The sequence below is a fragment of the Petaurus breviceps genome, unplaced genomic scaffold, assembly GCF_028583685.1.
Source record: "Petaurus breviceps papuanus isolate PSGF00001 unplaced genomic scaffold, PetGlider_PUasm1.0 174, whole genome shotgun sequence".
NCBI lineage: Eukaryota > Metazoa > Chordata > Mammalia > Diprotodontia > Petauridae > Petaurus > Petaurus breviceps.
Window position 1 is genome coordinate 19721767 of NW_027185761.1, and position 22430 is coordinate 19744196.

The 22430-nt window shown below is 41.2% G+C and overlaps 1 protein-coding gene across 2 annotated transcripts in view; it reads left to right on the forward strand.

Annotated features, from left to right (window-relative positions):
- Positions 1-22430, forward strand: part of SLC6A6 (solute carrier family 6 member 6) — a 138985-nt gene that overhangs the window by 51447 nt on the left and 65108 nt on the right. For both annotated transcript variants that reach the window (XM_069083861.1, XM_069083862.1), the window contains exons 3-4: positions 18427-18666; positions 20106-20240. In XM_069083861.1, coding sequence (XP_068939962.1) covers positions 18438-18666; positions 20106-20240 — 364 coding nt within the window. In that variant the 5' untranslated portion in view covers positions 18427-18437. The remainder of the gene's footprint in view (positions 1-18426; positions 18667-20105; positions 20241-22430) is intronic.

Sequence of the window (22430 nt, forward strand, 5' to 3'; positions counted from 1 at the left end):
GCCACTGTCTGCCTCAGTTTCCTCAACTGTGAAATAGGGACAGCAATCGTGCCTACCTCTCATCAAATGAGATCTTTATAAAGCCCTCAGCATAGTGACTGGCACACTATATAAATTCTTATTCCCTTTCCTTTCCCTCAGATTAATAATGCGTGTTGATTGGTTGATAGATTTCGAGCTAAAAGGTCCTCTAATCTTTTTTTTTTTTTTGTAGATTTGATCAGCCCAAGAAGTTAAACAAATTATGCAAAGTCCTATAGGTAATAAAAGGCAGAACTGGAATTTGAACCTGGTCTTCTGACTTAAATACACAGACAACTCTGCTTCTCCCCCTCCCCCCTCCAAGACCATGATGTTATGGGTGTGGGCTCTCCATTCATGGACAATAACAGCCCACCTTCCCTCTCTCCAGACTAGAACCCCTGCCTTCTCAACCCAATGTGCTTACTCCTTTCCCTCTGCCAGGGAGCTAGAAGAAAATTATCTTTGTTTCTCCGACAATTGAAATAATTATTAGAAAATATTAACATTAGGCCTCTGGGGAAAGAATACTGGACCTAGGAGTCAGGAGACTTTAGACAATATTAGCTTTGTTACCAGCTTGCTCTGTAAATACGAGGAAGTCTGTTTCATTCCCTGGATTTCACTTTCCTCATCTGTCAGTCAAGGAAGGGTGTATAGGAGGGGGAGGAGGGAATTAGAGCAGTAATCCTCAAATGTTTTAGTATCAAGACCTTTTTAACATCAAAACGTTTTGAGGAGCTGCTTAGGATGGTCCATATGCATTGATGGTAAAAAAAGAAATACTCAATGACTAACAACTGCCATTAAATCAGTAACAACATTAAGTATACTGAGTTTATTCATCAAAATACATAATTAATAATTTCATAATTAATATGAAATGGTAAATGCAAAGTTTGCCTATTGTCACATCACATGTTCTAGTGGAGCTAAAGAAAGAGAGATTTTCCAATGCTTGGTGGTCATATGGGTTCATAGACCTCTCGAAGTGCCTGAGCCCCACTGGGCTGAGGCCTGCAGGTATAAAGATAGTGGGGAATCAGATAGTCTCTCCCCCTCCTCCCCAGACACTCAAGCTCAGCAGTTCTCAAACTTTTTGGTCTAAAGACCCCTATAGATGATTAAAAGTTATTAAGGACCCTAAAGAGCTTTTGTTCCTATCTTTTAATATTTACTCAATAAATAAAACTAAAAAAAAATATTTACTAAATAAATAAAACAAATTTGTAAAATATGAATTCATTTGAAAAAATAACAAAAACACTGCATGTTAATTAACATAACTAATATTTTGAATGAAAAGTAACTGTTTTTCAAGACAAAAAAATTTAGCGAGAAGTGATTTTACCTTTTTTTTTTTTTCACATCTCTTTATCTTCCACTTAAGTGCTTAAAATAAGCTTCCTAAAAGCAAAGACTCATCTGCATTATGCCTAACTCAAGAATCTTTCTTCACTGTTTTCTTGTTGCCTCTAAGGACAAATACAAATTCTACATAGTCTGGGTCCATCCTGCCTCTTCTGAATTATATTATAACCCTTCATAAGTCCTCCATTTTGGCCAAAGAGGCTTACTTGCTTTTTAACTGCCTTCCTTTTTCAGCCCCCATGTCTTTTCACTGGTCATCCCATCTCCCTAAAATAAACATCCTTCTCACCTCTGCCTCTGTTGATGCCTAGATTCCTTTAAAGCTCAGCTTTTGTTGTTCAGTAATCTTTCAGTCATGTCTGACTCTTCTTAGCCCTGTTTGGAATTTTCTTGGCAATGATACTGGAGTGGTTCGCCATTTTCTTCTCCAGCTCATTTCGCAGTTGAGGGAATTGAGGCAATCAGAGGTTAAGTGACTTGCCCAAGGTCACACAGTTAGTAAGTGTCTGAGGCTGTATTTGAACTCAAGTCATCCTGACTCCAGGCCTGACTATCTACCCACTGTGCCACCTAGCTGCCCCAAAGCTCAATTTAGGCACCACTTTCTTTAGGAAGCTTTCCCTAGCCCATTTAAAAAAATATACCTATTATTAGTGAACTGTCTTTCCTCAAATTATCTTCATTTTATTTTTCTGTTTAAACATCTTCACCCAGTTCCCAGGATGTAAACTCCTTGAGGTCAGGAACTGTATAGTTTCTCATGTTTGTATTAGTAGCACAGTCTTTCTCCATTTTAACTGCTGAATTAATTCTTATTGAATTGAATATGTCATTTTAGAGCTGGAAAGAGTCTGAAAGACCCCGTAGTCATCCTTTATTCAGCATTTCCTCTGTGCTCCTCCCTTTCCTCCTTATAGAATAATTAATGGCCACTCCCCTCATGGCCTCCACCCACTACTCCCATCCTGGCCCCCACCCCAGGATAGGGACAAAAAGGGCACAACCCTGTTTTCTTTGAGGCAGAAAATCACGCCCCCCCCCCCTTTAAATTAAGCTATAACAAAACCCAAGACCACAGAACAAAACAGCTTGGTTTGTCTTCTAGTGAAGGAGGGATGGGAAGGAAGGCAAGATACCATATTTTGGGGGAAATTTGACTGCCTTAGGGTCTCCTGAGCTGAACTTCAGTTTATCTCAGTCCGCTAAAGGGGGCCAAGAAGTGTATGAAAGGGAGAGCAGGCTGAAGACACTTGTTTCCTTGGCTTAGTAACATGCTAGGTCTCCTACTGGCCTTTTAGATTTAAGGTCATTTAAGGACTGGGTAAACCTTAGAAACACCCTAATGGTCTTTTAATAGGCCTCTTGGGTGTGTGTGTGTGTGTGTGTGTGTGTGTGTGTGTGTGTGTGTGTGTGTTCTTTTCCTTTCTGCACTAAGCATAGAGACTATATAGCTCATAAACAGAGGCCACATCCGGTTTCTGCATCTGATGAGCCCAATGTCTCTCAGTGTGCACCAGTGTGCACGTCTCCCTCTCTCAGGGAATTAGACTGGGTTTGGCAGATTAGTTTTGAGTAGAGGAAATGGGAATGGGCAGTTCAGAGAACAGGGAAATCAGCAAATTTGTAAGCCCTACTTCTGGGTCACTCCAGGTGTCCCCATCCTAAGTAAGAGCTGGCTGTAAGATTCTAAGAGGAGGGGAAAAAAATTTAAAAAAGGAAATCCCTAAGTGGAATTAGTTTTCACTCAGCATGGTGTGATGGAAAAAAGCCCTGGAGTAGAGGCCAAGAAATCTAGATTCTATCTCAGCTTTGCCATTTCTTTGCTGGACTTTGAAGAAGAGATTGCATCTCTTTGAATCTTAATATGCTCACCTGTAAAGTGAGGTGGAAGGCCGGGGGCAGAACAGGGAGAGGTCTTGGCACATGTGATAGAGTAGTAGTCTTAGAGTCAGAAAGAAGATCTGGATTAAAATACCCCCTCAAGGAGCTTTCTGGTATTGTCCCTCACCAGGTTGTTCCTGAGGATTAAATGAGATATTTATCATGTGTTTTGCAAACCTTAAAGTGCTATGAAAATGGTAGTGATTATTGACAACAATATCATTATTCTTACACAGCATCTTATAGGATTGTAATGAAGAGAGCACTTTGTAAATCTTGTAGGGAAATAGAAATATGAAAATATTTTTGTCATTATTATTTCTATAACTTGATTTGGGGAAGAGAAGGAGAGCTAAAAGGTTGGGGAGGGGGAGAGAATTTATTTTCCCCTGTGATGTGTTTATCACCAAAATAGATTGAACACTGCAAGTCCAGTACTATGGAAGTGTGGACTATCTTCTCCTAGGCACCGTGCCTACTGGGTAGCTGCCATCAGGTGCTCAGTGAGGATCATTTAGGCTCATGGGAAAACTTTTTTTTCCTTCCTAAGGCTGTGGACAAGTGCATGAAGCAAAGGTGAAATAGATGAGCCCGCCTGCTTTTTCTTTTTCCATAAAAATTTAGTTCTCCATTGAGAAAGTGCAATGACCATCCTCCCAAGTCACTTATTTTTGTAAGCTTGAGTGTTCCCTTCTCCAGGCTAAACATTTCCGGTTCCTTCTATTGGTGGTCATATGGCATGAGCTTGAGGCATTCATTTACCTTCCTTGGTGTGTCCCTTTACCTTTTCCCTTGTCCCCCAAAACAATATTATTATGTGAAGGATCAATTCTTTCTTCAATGGGACAAACTCTCTGGGTAGATGTTTCTATCATTTCAGACCTCCAGTCAGCTTGCATTTATTAAACACTCACTGGATGCTTGGACTGTGGTTGGGACTGGACATACAAAGACAGAAAATGACACAGAGCTTTTGGAGATTTGGTCCCAGTAGTTTGCTTGAGGCATAGAAGGCGATTTGCCCAGGGTCACACAACTGGTAAAGATGCTATGGAGGCAGTAACTGTACCCCAGTGCTGCTGAATCCAAGCCCAGCAACTCTATCCTTTTTCAACTGCCTAATCATGATAATGAAGATGAAAAATGAAATGAACGAACTCATCCTATTTCTCAAACTCCCTGAGAACAAGTATACTTTCTGTTCCCCGTGCTAACTTACATGTAAGCTTGATAGACGCTAGGCACTAAATAAGTGTTTGTTGAAGATTTTAAGGTCAAGAACCATCAGGGACATCAATCACTAAGATTTCATTGCCTCATACAACAGGATCTGAGGTTACACCATCCATCATTAAAACTAACGCCACTGCCCAACAGTCCACAAAAGCCGAGTCTGCCTTGTACCTCCTGAGCCTTGATCTGCCATGTTTAATGGTCCATTCACACAGGTGCATTTGTGGTATTCCTTGCAAAGAGTTGATAGCGGCCCTGGGAAGGATAGCTGAGGTGATATCTTGCATATGTTAGCATGTGTCCACACTTTTTTGTACCCAAGTGCATTTTGGTGGAAGGACTAACTCTGTAGATTGCCTTTTTTGAGAAATAAAAGTGCTCATTCTCTGCTTATTTCGCACTCGTGCTGCCCTCTGGTGGGGATTTATGACCCACACCTTTTTCACCTGAGCTCTGACCCCTTTGGGGGTCTCATTACTACTCCCAAGTTGCATTGGGAATAGGGCCATGGAAAACTGCTTCTGCATTCATGTGGGCCTCAGCCTGGAGCACCCTAGGGTGGTGCATTAGCTCTTTCTACTCAGGTAACCATGGCTACCATTTAATTTCTATGTGGGTGACCTTGGATGCCATTTACTTATTTGAGCTTTATTTTCCCCTGCCTGCTCTGTGTGTGTGGGAGGGAGGGGGGGGGGGGGGGGGATTGAACTAGGTGACCTCTAGGTTGGTCCATTTTAGCAATAAGTCTTAGGTTGCTTTCTTTCAACAATAAGTCTAATCTTAGCGACTTGATCTTTCTTTGGAGTATCTTCTTAAGAGCCCATCTCCTTTAGAGTTTTCTTTCTCTTTTTTTGGGGGGAGTGGGGAAAGAAGGTTGCATGAGGGGAATTATGGATTCTTACCCTATTAATATACAACTGGGGTGGTCCATGCTTCTCCCCAGACCAACTGTCCTTCCATACCTGCTTGGAAGTAGACCATATCCCAACTATGAGGGAATCTCAATTACCTTTGTTAGTTGCTTACTTTATGGTCATAACAAAATAGATGGGACATATGAAAATTAAATAAATTAGGCATTTATTAATGCATACCTGACATGTGTGAGTGTCTTTACCCAGGAAACAAAGAGATTCCTACCCCCACTGTGGACTCTTTGGATTTTGCATAGTGCGGGTAAAGACTGTCATCTCTTTTGTCACTACATTCCAAAAGTTTAGTACAAAACCTGGCATCTAAATGCCAATAGTGATGTTTGTCAAATGAATAAATTCCTGGTAATTGGAAAAAGAAAGGATGTAATCAATTTCTCCTTCAGAAGAGCCCAATGCTATAGACTTTCCATTTGTTTTTCCCCTAAGCTTCTCCTCAAAATGCCCCAGATATTCACATATAATGTTAGCTTATATACTCCTAACTTTTAGCCTGTAGGTTACAAAAGAAACTCAAACTCATCGTGTAATGTTTAGCTCCTCCTTCCAGGTCTAGTTCAAAGCCCATCTCTTCCATGCTGCCTTCCCAGATTTTTCCAGGCCTCACAGTGATCTTTATTCCCCTCACCTGTCATAGCACTGGTACCCATTTGGCATGAACCTGATCAACTATTATTGTTGTCTTCTGTTGTGATTTAACTTGACTGTTATTTAAATGTTTTTTTATGTATTGCTTCTCTCGTGGGGGTGCAAAATTCCTTGAGGGCATTGACTTACAAACAATCAACCAAGAAGCATTTATTAAATGACTACTATTTGTCATGTGGGAGAGTTTTACAAATGCCAAGAATGAGACAATCTCCCCTCGTCAACAACTATATCCTGGTTATCTGTGTTTGCTCCAAAGTATCTGATAGTACATTACTCTCGGTACATTGACTAAGGATGGTATTCTAGTGTTTACTTATCCATATTTTCAGGTGTTAGCCCGACTCAGTGGGAAATGGGAATATAGAAGCAAGTCTAATAAAATCCTAGAATTGAAGATTCCCAAACGGCTCCCCAGGAAAAGTATGGAAGTGGTGAAAAATAAGAAAAGGTTAATTAAGGTCTTAAAGGAAGAGTCAGAGACAGTCGGAAGGAATTGATAAAGGCTTCCAGCATGGGACTTTCACCCCCTTGGCTTCATTTCCCATCTCTGAAAAATGAAGGCTGTTGGACCAGAAGATTGCTAAGGCTCCTTCCAGCTCTAACATTTTGTGATTCAAGGCCCATTCCAATTCATTGGTGCTTAAATGTCTTTTCTAGCTGGAGGGCCCTATGGTTGTGGGCTGCTCCTGCATGCTTTGATCACCCAGGCTGAGGCCCTTGTCTGCTGTTCTCCTAGCCTGTGGGTTGTCTCCCCCATCCCTGGAGGGCTCACCTTCATCTGGAATTCTTTCCTTCTAGACTTATCTTCAATGCTACCTTTGCCATGAAGCCTTCCCTGGTCCCTGTAGCTGGTATTTCATTCCCTCCACAGTGACCTTGTTATGTCCATACACATGGTCATATTTTCTCCCCTTAAAAAGTCATTGTGGAAGGGGAGTAGTTGGTAGCTGTTTAATAAATGCATAGCTCTGGCTCAAGAAGTGAAAGTGCTTAGACCAAAGGAGGGGCATTTTAAGAGAGTTGGGTCTGTCAATCAACAATCATTTATTTGTTCCCTACTCTGTGATCTATACTGTGCATGGTGCCAAGGACACAAAAGTCAAAGACAGCCCTGCCCTCAAGGAGCTAACAGTCTAATGCAGGAGAAATGCAACAAAAGGCCATGTATAAACAACATAGAGACAAGATAGAGAAAAGTGGAGATAAGCTCCCTAGGAAGGCCTTTGCATTAAAGGGAATCCAGAATCACTTCTTTCCAAAAGTGGGACTTTAGCCAGGCCTTGAAGGAAGCCAGGGAGACCAGAAAGTGGAGATCAGGAGGGAGAGCATTCCAGGTGTGGGATGGAAAACACTCAGAGTCCCATGGTGATTGACCATACTCAGTACCCCTGGTGGAGTGGGATTGAGAGTCAGAAGGCTAGGGTTCTGGCTCTGGCTATGCCATTTTTTTTCTATCTAACCTTAGGCAAGTGACTTCCCTTTCCTGAGCTCCATTTTCTTTTTCTGAAATATGGAGGTCATTTGGGGTTCCTTGTGGATCAGACATTCCATGATTTTTTTCAATGTATACTACACCAATGCAGGCTTTATCCCTAAAGTGGGGGAGGAGAGGGAAAGAAGAGAGAGAAGAGAGAAGGGGAGAGGAGAGGGGGGAGGAAGGAGAGAGACAGAGAAAGAGAGAGAAAAGAGAAGAGAAGGAGAGAGAGAGAGAGAAAAGGGGAGGAGGGAGGCAGAGGCAGGCAGGCACAGAGTGAAAATGCACCCTGGATGCTTTTACATTCAATAGGTTCTTGGGATGAATATAAACCTTCACCCTCCTTTATGCCACCTATAAAAAAAGCAAATCTGAGTACAGCAAATGGCTGAGGGGGCTGAAAGGTGGGGGTGAGAGTGTGGGAGAGTATTAATCTCAGGATAGTACAGCACATGTGAATTTTCCTATTTCAGTGGATTTTGGAATACAGTCCTCATTTTCAGCAAAGATTTCTGTTTAAAAAATTCTGAACGAGTCAGATTTTCTATTAGATTTAGCTGTATTTCCCCCTTCTAGCTATAGAATCTTGATTGCCAGAGGAATTCAGCTGAGGGACCACTAAGGTTGGCCATCAAAGGCAAATGGGACTCTGTTTGAAAGGCTCTTACTGGACACAGTATCATTCCTATAAGAACCACTGCCCCAGGATTAAAGACCTAGGGTTTGTGTCATGCTTTTTTTTTTTTTTAACCATCTGTGAGACAAGTAATGGAACAGTATCAAGAACTGACCTTGGCGGAAGAGTTGTATTTGAACCCTGCTTCTGATACAAAGTATCTGTGTGACCTTGAACAAGTTACTCAACCTCCATGGGCCTCAGTTTCCCCATGTGTAAAAGTGAAGGAGTTAGATGCCTGTTAAGGTCCTTTCCAGCATTTGGGTCTGTGATCCTGTTTCCTGGGAGGGGGAAAATGATTTGCTCATTCTCTTACACATTGGTCCATCTGAGTCAGGATCAGAACTGACATCTTCAGATTCCAGGTTCCTTGATTCAGCTACAGACAGCTATGTGAAGGATATTCATTTTTTCTCCATTTTGGAGAGGTCTAAGACTTGCAGAATAAAGGGGTGATTTGCTTGAGTTCATGCAGCAGTCAAGAGGGGGCTGACAATTTTGCTGTATCTGTTTCTGAGGCACTCATGGGTACCTCTGCCAAAGTCAGAAGCCTGAACCAACCCCTTCCAGTGGGAGAACTAGCAAGATCCCTGGCCATAGGGGATTTTTTTTTGCCTTTTTTTTTTTGGAGGGCAGTTGGGGTTAAGTGACTTGCCCAAGGTCCCACGGCTAGTTTTTGTGGTAAGTGTCTGAGACCAGATTTGAACTCAGGTCCTCCTGACTCCAGGGCTGGTGCTCTATTCACTGTGCCACCTAGCCGCCCCCCTGCCATAGTGGATTAAAGCAATTAAACTCCATGAACAGGTCTTCACAGAATATCTACTTATGTGTACAGTTTTGTCATGGGGGACTGCAGGGGATATACCAAGGAGATTCAGTCCTCTGGAGACTTGCAATCTATTTGGTCAGAAGTGACAGAGACATGTAAAAAGTTTTAAAAAAAACAATTTTAAAAACTTCAAAATAACAACAATCCAGAAAACATTTAAAGACATGGATAACTGTTCAAGATGCCAAAAGAATGAGATGCTACGAGGCCATATGTGATGAATTGCATAGACAGGATATGCTGAGACTTTAGTTGGGTAAAGGTGTTCAGTAAAACCTATGTCATTAGCTTTATGCACATGGGTTTTTTTTTTTTGTTGTTGTTGTTGTTTTTCTGGAAGTAAAGTCAGGTTTTTTTGTTTGGCCTCATAGATGGACCAGGGTTGAAATTAAGGACAAACACAGAGTGGCCAAGTTGGCACAGATATAACCCAACCATTAAATTTGGGCTAAAACACTACAACTCTTTCCCTGGATTATTCAGCTCATTGAAGGTAAATTGGGAGTCAAGAGGCTGGAGTTCTAGGCCCAGTTCCATGGAGTTGAACACGTCTGTGTTCAGCCATTACTCATTAATTTCTGTGACCTTGGGCAGATCACTTAGATTCAGTCTCCTTATCAAAAAAGGTTTTTTGTCTTCATCTGTGAAAGATAAGGACTCATTTATCTCATCCAGATCTAAATTCCTTCTCAGAACCTTGGTTTTTTTTTTTAAATTTTATTTTGATCTATAAAGTAAGGGGATTGGAATAGATCATTTTATTGGTCTCTTGTAGTGACAACAATAAATCATAAAATAACTCATAGATACTTAGTGAAGATTTGTTGGTCGAATGAATCAATGAATAGATCTAGACCATATAAATTCCTTAGTCCAATCATCTCACTTTATAAATTTGACTAAAACTTTTCAGATAGGCAGTCTACATGACCCATGCCATTCACCTGATCATTCTCAACCATTTACATAGTATCATGCAAAGGATGGCTAGGTGGCATCATAGTGCACAGAGCAGCAGGCCTGGAGTCAGAAAGACTCATCTTTGTGAGTTTAAACCTGACTTCAGACACTCACTAGCTGTGTGACTCTGGGCAAGTCACTTAACCCTGTTTGCTTCAGTTTCCTCATCTGTAAAAATGATCTGGAGAAGGAAATGGTAAACTACTCCAATATCTTTGCCAAAGAAAATCCCAAATGGATTCATGAAAAGTTAGACATGACTGAAAAATGAATGAACTGAACCATAAAGGACAAGTGGTATTAAGCAGTTTTTAATATTGCTATAGCCAAGGGCAGGGATTAGAAGAGATCCATTTTTTTTTTAATAGAGACAAGTTGGTATAGAGATACAGTACTGCCCCAGGAATCAGGAAACTGGATCTCATATTATATTATCAGGGTGACTTTGAACAAGTTACTTTACCCCTCTGGGGTCTCGTTATTTCCCCCTCTATAAAATGAGGGGGTTAACAAAATGGGCTCTAAGGTCCCTCGTGCTTCCAACGCTATGATTTTAAGTGGATGCAGAGATTTGCTCTCCCTACCCTCTTCACTCCTTTGAAATTTTTCCTGGTTCTTTGAAAATTTCTTGTGAATGCTAATACATGGAGAGAAGACTCTAAAAATGAAGAATTATATATTTTAGTAACTGCAAAGTAACTCTGGGATTTCTGCCAAGGAAAATAACTCAGTTTCTAGCTGGAGAACAGCTGGGAAATGGCATGATTCTAGAATGTGTGTAAAAAGGGTGCTTGTTTCTAAGCCATTCCTCGCCAAGATTTCAGGGACATTGCTGCCATGTAAGATACTGTCGAAGGAACCAGCAGGCAAGGTTGGAAGTGAGCAGATGGACTTGTCAGGTGGGCCATGATAAGGAAGGGAGAGACATATCCAAAGAGCAAGTTGTGAATTAGAGAATTGTAGTAGTTATACAAAAACCCCAGAGACCTGGGCTCTTAGCCCACCTCTGCTCCTAGGAGGGAAAAATCTCTTAATATTAATATATGAAGCTTAGTATAACAAAGGAGAATAAAAACCTTACCCATGTTGGGGTATGGGACCCTGAACAAGAGATTTTTAGAGGTCATTTTTATCTTCAAGATAGATTATTTAATGAAAGTGGTCTGGGTCTTAGTGCTATTCTTATTAGTAATAATATGACTAATAATGGGATCACTTTGCACTGAAATGCAGATATTTGGGGTCAGAAAACTGAAGAATTTTAACTTTTTTAAAAAGAAGAGGCTTAAAGTATTTTAGTAATGGCTTCAACCGTGTATCTTTTTGTGTATAGTCAATGGCAAATGACAAGGTCCCCATCATTGAGTAAAATGCCCTCTTGAAACTATTGAACAGTGACGTGTTAGTGGGGGAATGAATGGGCAGAGCAACTAGACTGCTTGGAGTCAGAAAGGCACAATATCAAATTCTACCTTAGACCCCAGGCAAGTCCCTTAATCACTACCTGCCTCAGTTTCCTTCTCCTTAAAATTAGGATAATCATGGGGTGGCAAGGTGGCATAGTGAATAGAGCACACCGGCCCTGGAGTCAGGAGGACCAGGTTCAAATCCAGCCTCAGACATGTAACACTTACTAGCCGTGTGACCTTGGGCAAGTCACTTAACCCCAACTGCAAAAGCAAATTTTTTTTTAATTAGGATAATTATGCCACTTTACCTGTGTAAACTGATTGCAAAGTGCTATCTATATGTAAACAATAATTGCTAGTAGTCAGGAATTTAGCACTGTTACTAACTCATGATGTGACCTTGGGGCAGGTCACATCCCTTCCCAGGTCCTCAATTTCTTCTACTGTAGAATGAGTGGGCTAAGACTAGCTGACCTCAAAATTCCCTTCCAGCTTTCATGTTTTATTCTCTTCCCAGGGATTATGGGCATCAGTAAATCAGTAGCAGAGAGCTGTGGAAAGCTGCAGTAAAATGACTTTAATTATTTTTTGTTTCTGACTACATGGAAAAGGAGGAGGAAGAGGAGGAGAGGGAGGAGGAAGAGAAGGAGGAGGAAGAGGAGGAGGAGGAAGAGACTGGGGCCCACCATTGTGTAACAAAAGGACCTATTTCTGATGTTGATGGGAGAGGAGTTAGAAAGTAATATGATTGAGATGGCATTTTTTCTTCTGATTCTCTTCTCCAAGGTGCCAGAAGTTTTCACCCACCTACTGTCATTCCTTAAAATTTAAGTAGTTGGAATCTTTTAAATAAAAAGTAAGAGTAAAGTCATGCAATCAATGTTAATCCTAGCAAGGACTCTAGAGATCCTCCTCACTTTATAGAAGGAGAAACTGATCCTGAAAGAGAAATAGGGACTTACCCAAAGTCACATAGTAGGTGAGCAGTACACTTGGGACAGGAACCTATTTCTCTTGTGTCCTATTTTAGTTTTTTTTCAGGTTGTCTCTCCACTTTATTAATAATAAAATATCATGAATAGTTATGTTAATAACTAGTATTTAGATAGAGCTTTCAGATTTACAAAATGCTTTACAGATATTATTTTATCCTCATGATGAATGAGGGAGGTAGATGCTATTATCTTCATTTTATAGGTGAGGAAACAGAAACAATCAGAGGTTAAGTGACTTGCCTCAGTGTCCCCCAGCTAGTAGGTAGGTATGTGAGGCAGGCTTGGAATTTGGGGCTTCCTGATCCCAGGTCTAATGCCCTATCCACTGTACCACCTGACAGCCTCTCATTATTAGAAAAGCACAGCCTATTTGAACACTGGGTTAGGGCTAGATGACCATATTGAGTTGGCACTGACTTACGGGACAGCTACTGTTTTCTTGGTCCATGAGCCTTGGGAAGGCTTGTGTACCTAATGCCTCAGTTTCTTTTCATCACCATGTCAATGACAGTATTGTATACTGGTAGTAAAAAAGTTGGTTTTGGAATGGGAAGCACTGGATTTGAATCCCAGTTAGTCCAATTTCTTAAATCTCTCTGGACTTTGTTTTCTTTGATCATAGACTGCACTAACTGACCTTTAAGATACTTTCTAGTTTTGGAGTTTATGAACCTGAATTTATTTCTTAGGGCTTGATTTTACAGGCAAGAAAACTGAAGCCTGGGGAAGTAAAGTAATTTAACTTGTCCAAGATCATATGGCATGCTGGTTTTGTGCATATCTTCAGATGGAAGAGGGGCAGAACGTCTCAAGTTAAATCTTTAAGAATGAAGTGGCCTCAAGTCCTGGGAGCCTTGGGGGGTGGGTTCTTTGTATTTTCTCATTAGTGGACAGCACAAAAGGAGGCCACTTGATTTAGTGAAAGAACGATGAAGTTTGAGTCAAAGGAGCATCTCCTTTACTGTGAGACTTTGGAGAAGTTCCTTTACTGAGTCTTAAATCCCTCATCTCTAAAATGAGGAGAAGGTAACCTGGGAGAGGGGTGATAAATGCAAGGGACTGAAGTAGCATCCACTTCTGGGCACAGCAATATGGAGATTTGTTTTGCTTGTGACTGTGCATATTTGTACCAATGATTTGGGGGTTATTTTATTTTAAAAATGCTTTCAATTGACAGGGGAGAGAAACCAAATGTATGTTAGTTTAAAAAAATCAAAATAAGATAAAATTACATTAAAAATGAAATTGGGGAAGGAACTTGATCATCATTGTTTAGTCATTTCTGTCCTATCCAACTCTTCACGACACCATTTGGGTTTTTGGTTTTTTTTTTGGAAAGATACTGGAGTGATTTGCCATTTCCTTCTCCAGCTCATTTTGCAGACAAGGAAACTGAGGCAAGCAGGGTTAAGTGACTTGCCCAGGGTCACACAGCTAGTAAGTGTTGGAGACCAGATTTGAACTCGGAAGATGAGTTTTCCTGACTTTTGCCCCAGCACTCCATCCACTAGCTGCCCCAGGGTCCTAATCTTAGCATCTTGTGAGGTTAAATTGGGCCTGACCATCTTGTGAGTGGTGACTCAATGCAGCGGTAGTACAGAGCCAGACCTAAGGTGGGATGGTCAGGGCTTTGTCTTAGGGCAGAACATTTAGAAGATTCTGATAGCACCATCCTGGGAGACAACACTGGTGGTAGCTGTGACTTCATCATCTCCATTTAACATTTAGCAGACTACCCCTCAGCCCCAGATGAACCTTGCCTTTGCTGCAGGCCCCATGTGCAGAAATCACTAGTGGTGGCCCTGTCATACTGGCAGCAAATCTCTTAGAAAGGAGACTTAGGCCATGGTGAGAACAGTCAGGGAGGAGGCTGGAAGTGAATAAAGAACCTTTATAAAGTCCCAGGGGAACAGGGACTATGTGCTGAGAGCAAAGAAGGGAAAATGAAAAAAAAAAAAGCATTGCCTTTTCCCCCTTACACCTTCTTCCTTTGGGGGTTTCAGGGATCTGTGTGGGGAAGTTTGGCTTTTTCCTTTGCCTTCAAAGCTCTCTTGAGTTCACGAGGATTGTGATTGTTTTGCTATCTGCCGTGGAGCAGACCCAGGCAAGGTTTCCTGAAGCTGAGGGGCCAAACCTTTGTCTCCTGGAAGGCAGACGTGTGTCTCCGTGTTGGAATCACTTCACTTTGGAATCCCAGGCTTTTATTTTCCCTTATCCCCTTGGGGGGGATACAAGGGAGTTTGACTTTTGGATTCTGCCTGCACTAATTGATACTGTAAAAATAACCCATCATTCTTCTGGTCTGATCTGGGCGGTGTCGGAGTATTGTTCTAACATCTCCTTCTGACCATTTGATTGTTATCTCTTAAGTACCATTGTGGCATTGCTCAATGGAGCATAATTGGAGGATGTGGGACTCCAGGTCCTTAATAATAAAGATGTTTTTCATTGAATGGCCTCTGTTTTCTTCTTTCTCCCCACCCAGTCACCCCAAGCAGAGACACCCCTCATCTCTCTTCTTTAGCTTATACTTCATGTTTCTGTAACGGAACTGAGCGAGACCGTAGTTCAGAAACGTGTCTTATTTGGGAGGGTGAATTTTGATCCTCTTGTGGTAGATGAGAATGAGCTGTGGCCAGCCCAGTGTTTTTGAACCAGAGATAGTATGGTGCCTGGGAAACTGTATGGTGGTTTGGGAGTCAGGAGGGTCAATGTCTAGTCCTAACTGCTTCTAGGAGAAACTGGGATATTTAGATTGGAAAAAAGAAAATGTAGAAGTGACAAGGTAGGTGTATTTCAAGAGAAGGCTGCCCATGGAAGAGTCTGCTTGACCTTATAGGGCTGAACTCAAAATAATGGGTGGATGGTAAAGAAACACAAGTTCTTAACATAAGGAAAAATTCCCTTGATAATAGAAGCTATTGTAAATAGAAGGTAGAGGGTGATCAATCACTGGAAGTCCTTTTTGAGGAGGTTGTAGAAGAAATTTAAATTAAGGTGTATATTAGACTTTATTGTTGTTGTTTAGTCATTTTCAGTCATGCGACCCCTTTTGGGTTTTTCTTGGCAAAGCTATTAGAGTGGTTTTTCCCATCTCCTTCTCCAGTTCATTTTACAGATGAGGTAAATGAGGCAAACAGGGTTAAATGACTTGCCCAGGGTCACATAGTAAGTGTCTGAGGCCAGATTTGAACTCAAATCTTTCTGATTCCAGGTCAGTGCTCTATCCACTATGCCACTGACCTCTTACATGGCTTCTGAGTCTGAGGTGGGGTGATACAGCCTCTCTTTCTCATTATGTGACCTCAGACAAGTCACTCCTTTTAAATTTGGTTTATACCAGTACCTTATAAATAACCTTCAAGAAGCCTCATTTTCTCATTCTATTAAATAAGATGAAGGACTAACTCTAAAATCCTATGACTATTTTTTTTAAATCACCTAAGTACTTTGGCTTCCTCTAATCTAGGGTTAAAATGGAATCCATATTTTGAAGGAGAATGTAGATCTCCAGGACCATGGTTGGGAGGCAGCTTGGTGGGCATGTTGAGGAAACCGATCTGGTTTAGAATTACCTGTGTGACCTCAGGCAAATCAATCAACTTGTGTTGAGCCTTATTTCTATTTCCTCTTTAGTAAATGGAGGCCTTTGAATTGATGACCTTTCAGACCCTCCTGCCTCTAAAATTATGATCCAATGGGATTTGGAGGGAAGGAGAGTGGCCTGCTGATTCTGTATAACACCAAAGCCTCTGGTTCTTATGTCACAAACCTGGGGCTCTCTTTCTGAATTATATCCATATGTGAACAGGTTCCCTTCTGGTCCTGATGAAGGTCTTCATTTCCTTTATAGAGACCCCTGGACAAGCAGGCTTCAACATAGATCTCACCAATAGGGCATATCTTCACAATGGCCCAGGATGTACAGGCTGCCCAAGATCCTAAAATCTCCCTTGGTCCATTGAGAGGTGACCCCATTGAATGCAGGGCTGTCTGTGGAGGAGAATGTTAATTTCAGAGTATGACTCTTATTGTCTTTTCCCAAAGCCTTCTCTGCCGGGACTCTGTAGAGCCCCATTTCTATACCTCCTGTGCTGTAACTGCCCAAAGTTCCTGAATTAGAAAAACTCAGTGAAATAGGGTGATAAAATGCAGGAAAATTTTATGGGGGCTGGGAGGGGAGGAGGAAGCTAATTGAATTTTTTGGTTAATTTATATACTACAGCAGATAATTATCAGGGATGGACCTTAGAGACAGACAGCTTTGGCCAGTCACCACCAAATGACCCTGCCCCCATTCCTTTATGCCCTTGCAGAGCCATGGACCTTTAGAACGATGTCCATTAATCTTGCATGCATTTGGCCAATCATTCAGTGACTCCCAAGGCCAAATCCATGAACCTTTGACTCCTAGTTTTCCAAATGCAATGGAGTGATTCCTTCTTTATACTCCTAAAACTTAGAGCACCCCACAATCATAGCTTTAGAAATGGAAAGGACATGAGTAGGCAGCTGAGACCCAGAAAGGTTCAGTAATTTGCTCAAGGGATCATATAAGTAGTAAGCAGACGAACTGGGATTTGAACTGGAGTTCTCTGACTTCAAATCCAGTTGTTTTTTCTTCCATTGTTTCATATTATCTCTTTACCCATCTTGCTCAGGTCTGGCTCAAGCACAAGGGTGGTTTTCCTTTCAGAAAAGAGCCATCCATCCCCAGCAATCCATTGTCATAGTCTTAACCTTCTTCTTTCTCCCACTTCCCTCAGGGACTTTATGGCCTCAGCATTCACAGGGTTACAGGAAAAGTAGGAGAGAGGATCAGAGGAGTGTCTAACCTAAAACTGCGTGGGCCCCCTCTTCCTGGAGGGAGGCTCACTTCTCTCTGCAGGGGGCTCCCCTCTCTGGGACTCACTCTTTCTGGCGTTCTTTGTCTTTCATGAAGGCATTCTTTCCCTGACCTCCTACAGCATTTGGATTAAGCACTTGAGTGAGCCTCAATCTCTCTTTTCTCACTTCTCTCTGGGCTTCCATTTCCTTATCTGTACCGTGAAGGAATTAGCCTCATTGTTGTTGCTGGTCTCTTGATGGGGGTGGTGTTGTCTCAGGAGTCACAGCACATGGGTTTAGTACCTAGTCTGTAGTTTCCTCACCTGTAAAATGAAGGGGTCAGACTAAATGTGCCCTTGGAGGTTCCTTCTAGATGTATGAGCCAAATCCAGTGTTCTGGGATGTCCTGAGACTTGAAGCCATGCGATATCAGAACAGTCTGAGATTCTGAAAGTCTGGGTCAAAGGCCTACCCCTGCCTGGGATGAATGGGAAGGAGGGTAGCTGGTAGGACTAGGTTTCAGACCTCCTGTAAAGCTCTCCTAGGTTCCCCAAGCTCCCTCCACATGACAGGGCTTACAGATGAGAAAGCAGCCCAGTGCCTGGCCCTCTGGTTCAGGGTGGGAGGTGAGGGGGAGAATCACTGGACTAAACTTTTGGGTTACAAAGACAAAAAAACCCCCAACAAATTCCTGCCCTTAAGGAAGTAATAGAGGAGACATTGTCTAGACATAGGTATATATAAAGCACATAGAAAGCAGACAATAGATAGCCTTGGATGAGGAAGCACTAGTATCTGGATGGACTGGCTATATATACATATTTATATACACATACATGAATATATTAATTTATTATGATATTATCTCTCCACTTCAGTTTTAAGTAGCTTGAGAGCATTTCCTGGATGTTCTGAAATTCTGTAAGACTCCAGTGATGTCCTAGCTAAATCTGCCGTGTTCACGTAGGAGTTAGGGAGGGAGATCTCACATTCTGGGCTTCTGTAATATTCTTAAGATTTCTTTGGAAAATCCTTATCACTCCCAATTTTTTGAATATGTGTATATGGTACATAGAGAGGGAGGGAAGGTATCACTATGGGGTTCTATATTTTTCACATGTCCTGCCTAAATCCACATCCTTTTTTTTTTTCTTTTGACTTCTGAAGAAAAAAAAGGAATGGCAACCAAGGAAAAACTTCAGTGTTTGAAAGATTTTCACAAGGACATCTTGAAGCCTTCCCCTGGCAAGAGTCCAGGAACTCGGCCTGAAGATGAGGCAGAAGGGAAGCAACCACAGAGGGAGAAATGGTCAAGCAAGGTTGACTTTCTGCTGTCCGTGGCCGGTGGTTTTATTGGCTTAGGTAACGTCTGGCGTTTCCCGTATCTCTGCTATAAAAATGGCGGAGGTAAGTATTTCATTCTAAATGAATCTCTTAGTAAGGGGAATAGAGAAAGAAAAGAAATTATATTGCTGTGAAATGGGCCCTTCCCCTTCCCTTTCTTCTTCCCCTTCCTTTTTCTAGCCACTGTTCTTCCTAAATAAAATATGTGCGTAGGATTGAACATAACACTCACTTGACCTCTCAAAAAATTACATCAATTTTGTTGATTGTCCTCTCCCACTGTCAACTCAATAAACTTGCAGTCCCCTAAATCCCCCAGATTGTAGTTTGACAGACCCATGTTGATCAGTCTAAACTTTTTCCATTTGATACTTGGGAAATTGATTTCTTGAACCCAAGTGGAAAACTTTATATTTGTCAATTCTAAATTTCATTCAATTTGGATCAATGTCCTAGTCTGTCAAGACACTTTTGGATCCTGTCATCTATTACATTATGAATCCTTCCCATTTTTGTGGTATCTTAAAGTTGGATGAACATGTTGTATATGTTATTTCTATAGAGGAACTCTACTCAGTGTTCAAATTTTATCCCATTTTTCTTCAAAATGTATATTCTCAGTAGAGATCTGAGCTCAATCTTAAGAGGAAAAGATAACATAAATTAATTCATAATAAAATACAAATAATTTATAGCCATCTCAATGTGTTATTCCTTCCAGAGTTATCAGCATTTTAGAGGAGGAGCTTATTAACTTGAAGGAATGCATCTCTAATGGTAGAATTTTGCATTGAGGGACAGGTGTGCTAGGAATAGACTTCTGGGCTGCCTTCAAAGCACGACTGATAGGCAAAGGTCCCTTCTCCTTGAAGTTAGCTTGTGTGGGACACCCCTAACAGCCCATTTGGGCATTTGTTCAGTGGTGTTTGGGGTTGGCAGTATCACTTTCCTTATTGGTAAAATTAGGATAATAGTGATATAATAATAACTTACATTTTGTATAATGCTTCCTATGTGTCAGGCACTGTGCTAAGTGCTTTACAATTATTATCTCAACTAACTTACTATTAGTTGTTGTGAGGCAAGTGCTTTAAAGAACTCCAAATATTATGGACATATAAGTTAGGCTGTACCCTTGGAAAATTAGTGGTCATTATGTATTGAGAAATGAGCTTTTATGTGTCCCAAGGACTAAATAGAGAAAAAAGCAGAAAACTCCCATGTTGGGGACATCCTTGAATTTTGTAGAGGGTTGTCTCAGGGAGAGAGCCTTACGTAGACCTTCAGGCCCTAGTGTGGGCCTGGCTAGATGCCCAGCAGCTCTGCCCACATGCTAGCCTTCACAACCCTCAATAAACTTGGAATGTCTGCCCCCCCCCCCCCCCCCCCCCCATGTCAAGATGCTTTCCTTGAACAGGAGCTCTAGGCATGGTTGAGCCAACTTCCAGAATCCCCGTAACCTACTGATAGGGGACCTCCCTCTCTTTGTGTTCTCTCCACAGGTGCATTTCTTGTACCTTACTTCATTTTCTTGTTTGGAGGAGGCTTGCCTGTGTTTTTCCTGGAGGTTATAATAGGCCAATATACCTCTGAAGGTGGGATTACTTGCTGGGAAAAGATCTGCCCTCTTTTTAGTGGTGAGTATTCTGGTTTTAGCAGTCTAAAGTATACCACTGTGTACCTTAGGAAAGTCCTTCTTCCCCAATTCCATTGAAAACTCTGAGAAGAGAAGAGAATAAAATTGGGTAGGAATTTGAAGGGCTGTCTGACTCAACTCCTTCATTTTACCAATGAGGGATTCGAGGCAACAAAAGAGGAAGGGGATCTAGATGTTCGGTTATTTCGCTAGGAAATTCCACTGCTAGAAATTAGAATCCAGGCTTCCCAACTCCTGGTTCCATCCTCTTTCATAGAGCCATATCTTGTTGGATCTGTGACTTAGAATGGTACTTGGTAAGGCAGTATACTCTCATTTATGGGCTACTGATTTGGGATTGGAGTCTGGGCCCTGTGATAGGTCTCTCATTATGCTTCTCTTGGATCATGGGATCATTATTTTAAGAGTTGGAAAGGACTCTAGAGGTGATTGAGATGACAGGCAGAGGGGAATAGTAGACTGAACCTTGGACTTCAAAGTCAGAAAGACCTGAGTTTGAATCCTATCTCAAATATTTAACTCTTTGGACTTCAGTTTTCTCATCTGTAAAATGAGGGATTCAGATTTGAAGACATCAAATCTAGCTCTAAATCTGTGATCCTATATGTCCAGTCTCCTCATTCTAAGGAGGAGGCAATTGAGACCAGAGAGGTTGAATGACTTACTTGTCCAAGGTCAAACAGCTAGTAAGTGGTAGAGATGAGATTTGAATCGAGGTCCCCCAGCTCCAACATCTAGCATTAGTTTCATATGATCCCTTTCATTCATTCATTCGTTCAATTATTCATTAATTGGTTAATTCATTCATTTATTTAATAATAGCTTTTCTCCCAACATGTGAAAACAATTTTTAACATTCATTTTAAAAAATTTTGTTTTCCAAATTCTCTCCTTTCCTCTCCCCCTTCTCATCTTCCCTCCCTGAGATGGTAAGGAATTTGATATAGGTTATACATATGCAATCATGCAAAATATTTCCATATTGGTCATGTGAAAGAAAACACGCACCAAAAAAACCCATAAAAAGTATAAAAATAGTATGCTTCCATCTGCATTCAGACTCTGTCAGTTCTTTCTCTGGCGGTGGATAGCATTTTTTATCATGAGTCCTTTGGAATTGTCTTGGATTATTGTAGTGCTAAAAATAACTATTATTATATAGCTTTGCTGTTACTGTGTATAATGTTCTCTCGGTTCTGTTCACTTCACTTTGCATGAATTCATTTAAGTCTTTTCATTTTTTTTTCTGAAAGCATCCTGCTTATTTCTTATAGCACAATAGCATTCCATTACAACCATTTATCACAACTTTTTCAGTCATTCCCCAATTGATGGACATCCGTGCAATCTTTGCCACCACAAAAAGAACAGTTCTAAATATTTTTGTACAAATAGGTCCTTTTCCCTATTTTTAATACCTTTTGGAATACACAGACCTAGTAGTGGTTTTGCTGGGTCAAAGGGTATGTACAGTTTTATAGCCCTTTGGGCATAGTTCCAAATTATTCTCCAAAATGGTTGGATCAGTTCACAACTCCACCAACAGTCATGTTCCCTTTCATAGGATTTCCCACCTTGGTTTTTTACAATAGGGGAAGCATGGGAGATGGGACACATTTCACATTCTGAGAATGAGACATGAAAATAGGTAAGAAAGTCCTTTGATACAAAGGGCTATATGGATACATGGATCACTGAAATTTGGAGTGACTAAGGGTCACTCAGTAATTTATAGTAGCTCTTTTGATCTGGGCAAAGAAGGATGAGGCCAGTAGAAAGGAAGTCAGGTGAGCTGCAGAGTTTGAGAAAGTATTTAGTCTTAGGCAAGAAACTCAGGTTAAGTAGAATTCAGGTGTTAGACACTGACCACATTCCCAGAGCTGGATGTCTCATTAGCAGCTGAGACTCAAGAGACAATAGGGGTGTGTTGTAGATGAAAGACTGGATCTGGGATCAGGTAGGCCCAGATTCAGATCCAACATTGGACACTTACTAACAGTGTGACCCCTTCCAGAGCCTCAGTTTTCTCACTGCTAACATGGGAATGATAAAACTTAACTCCCAGGGTTGTTGTCAGGCTTCAAAAGCTTTATTGCTAACTTTAAAGCACTATACTATACTATACTATACTATACTATACTATACTATACTATACTATACTATACTATAC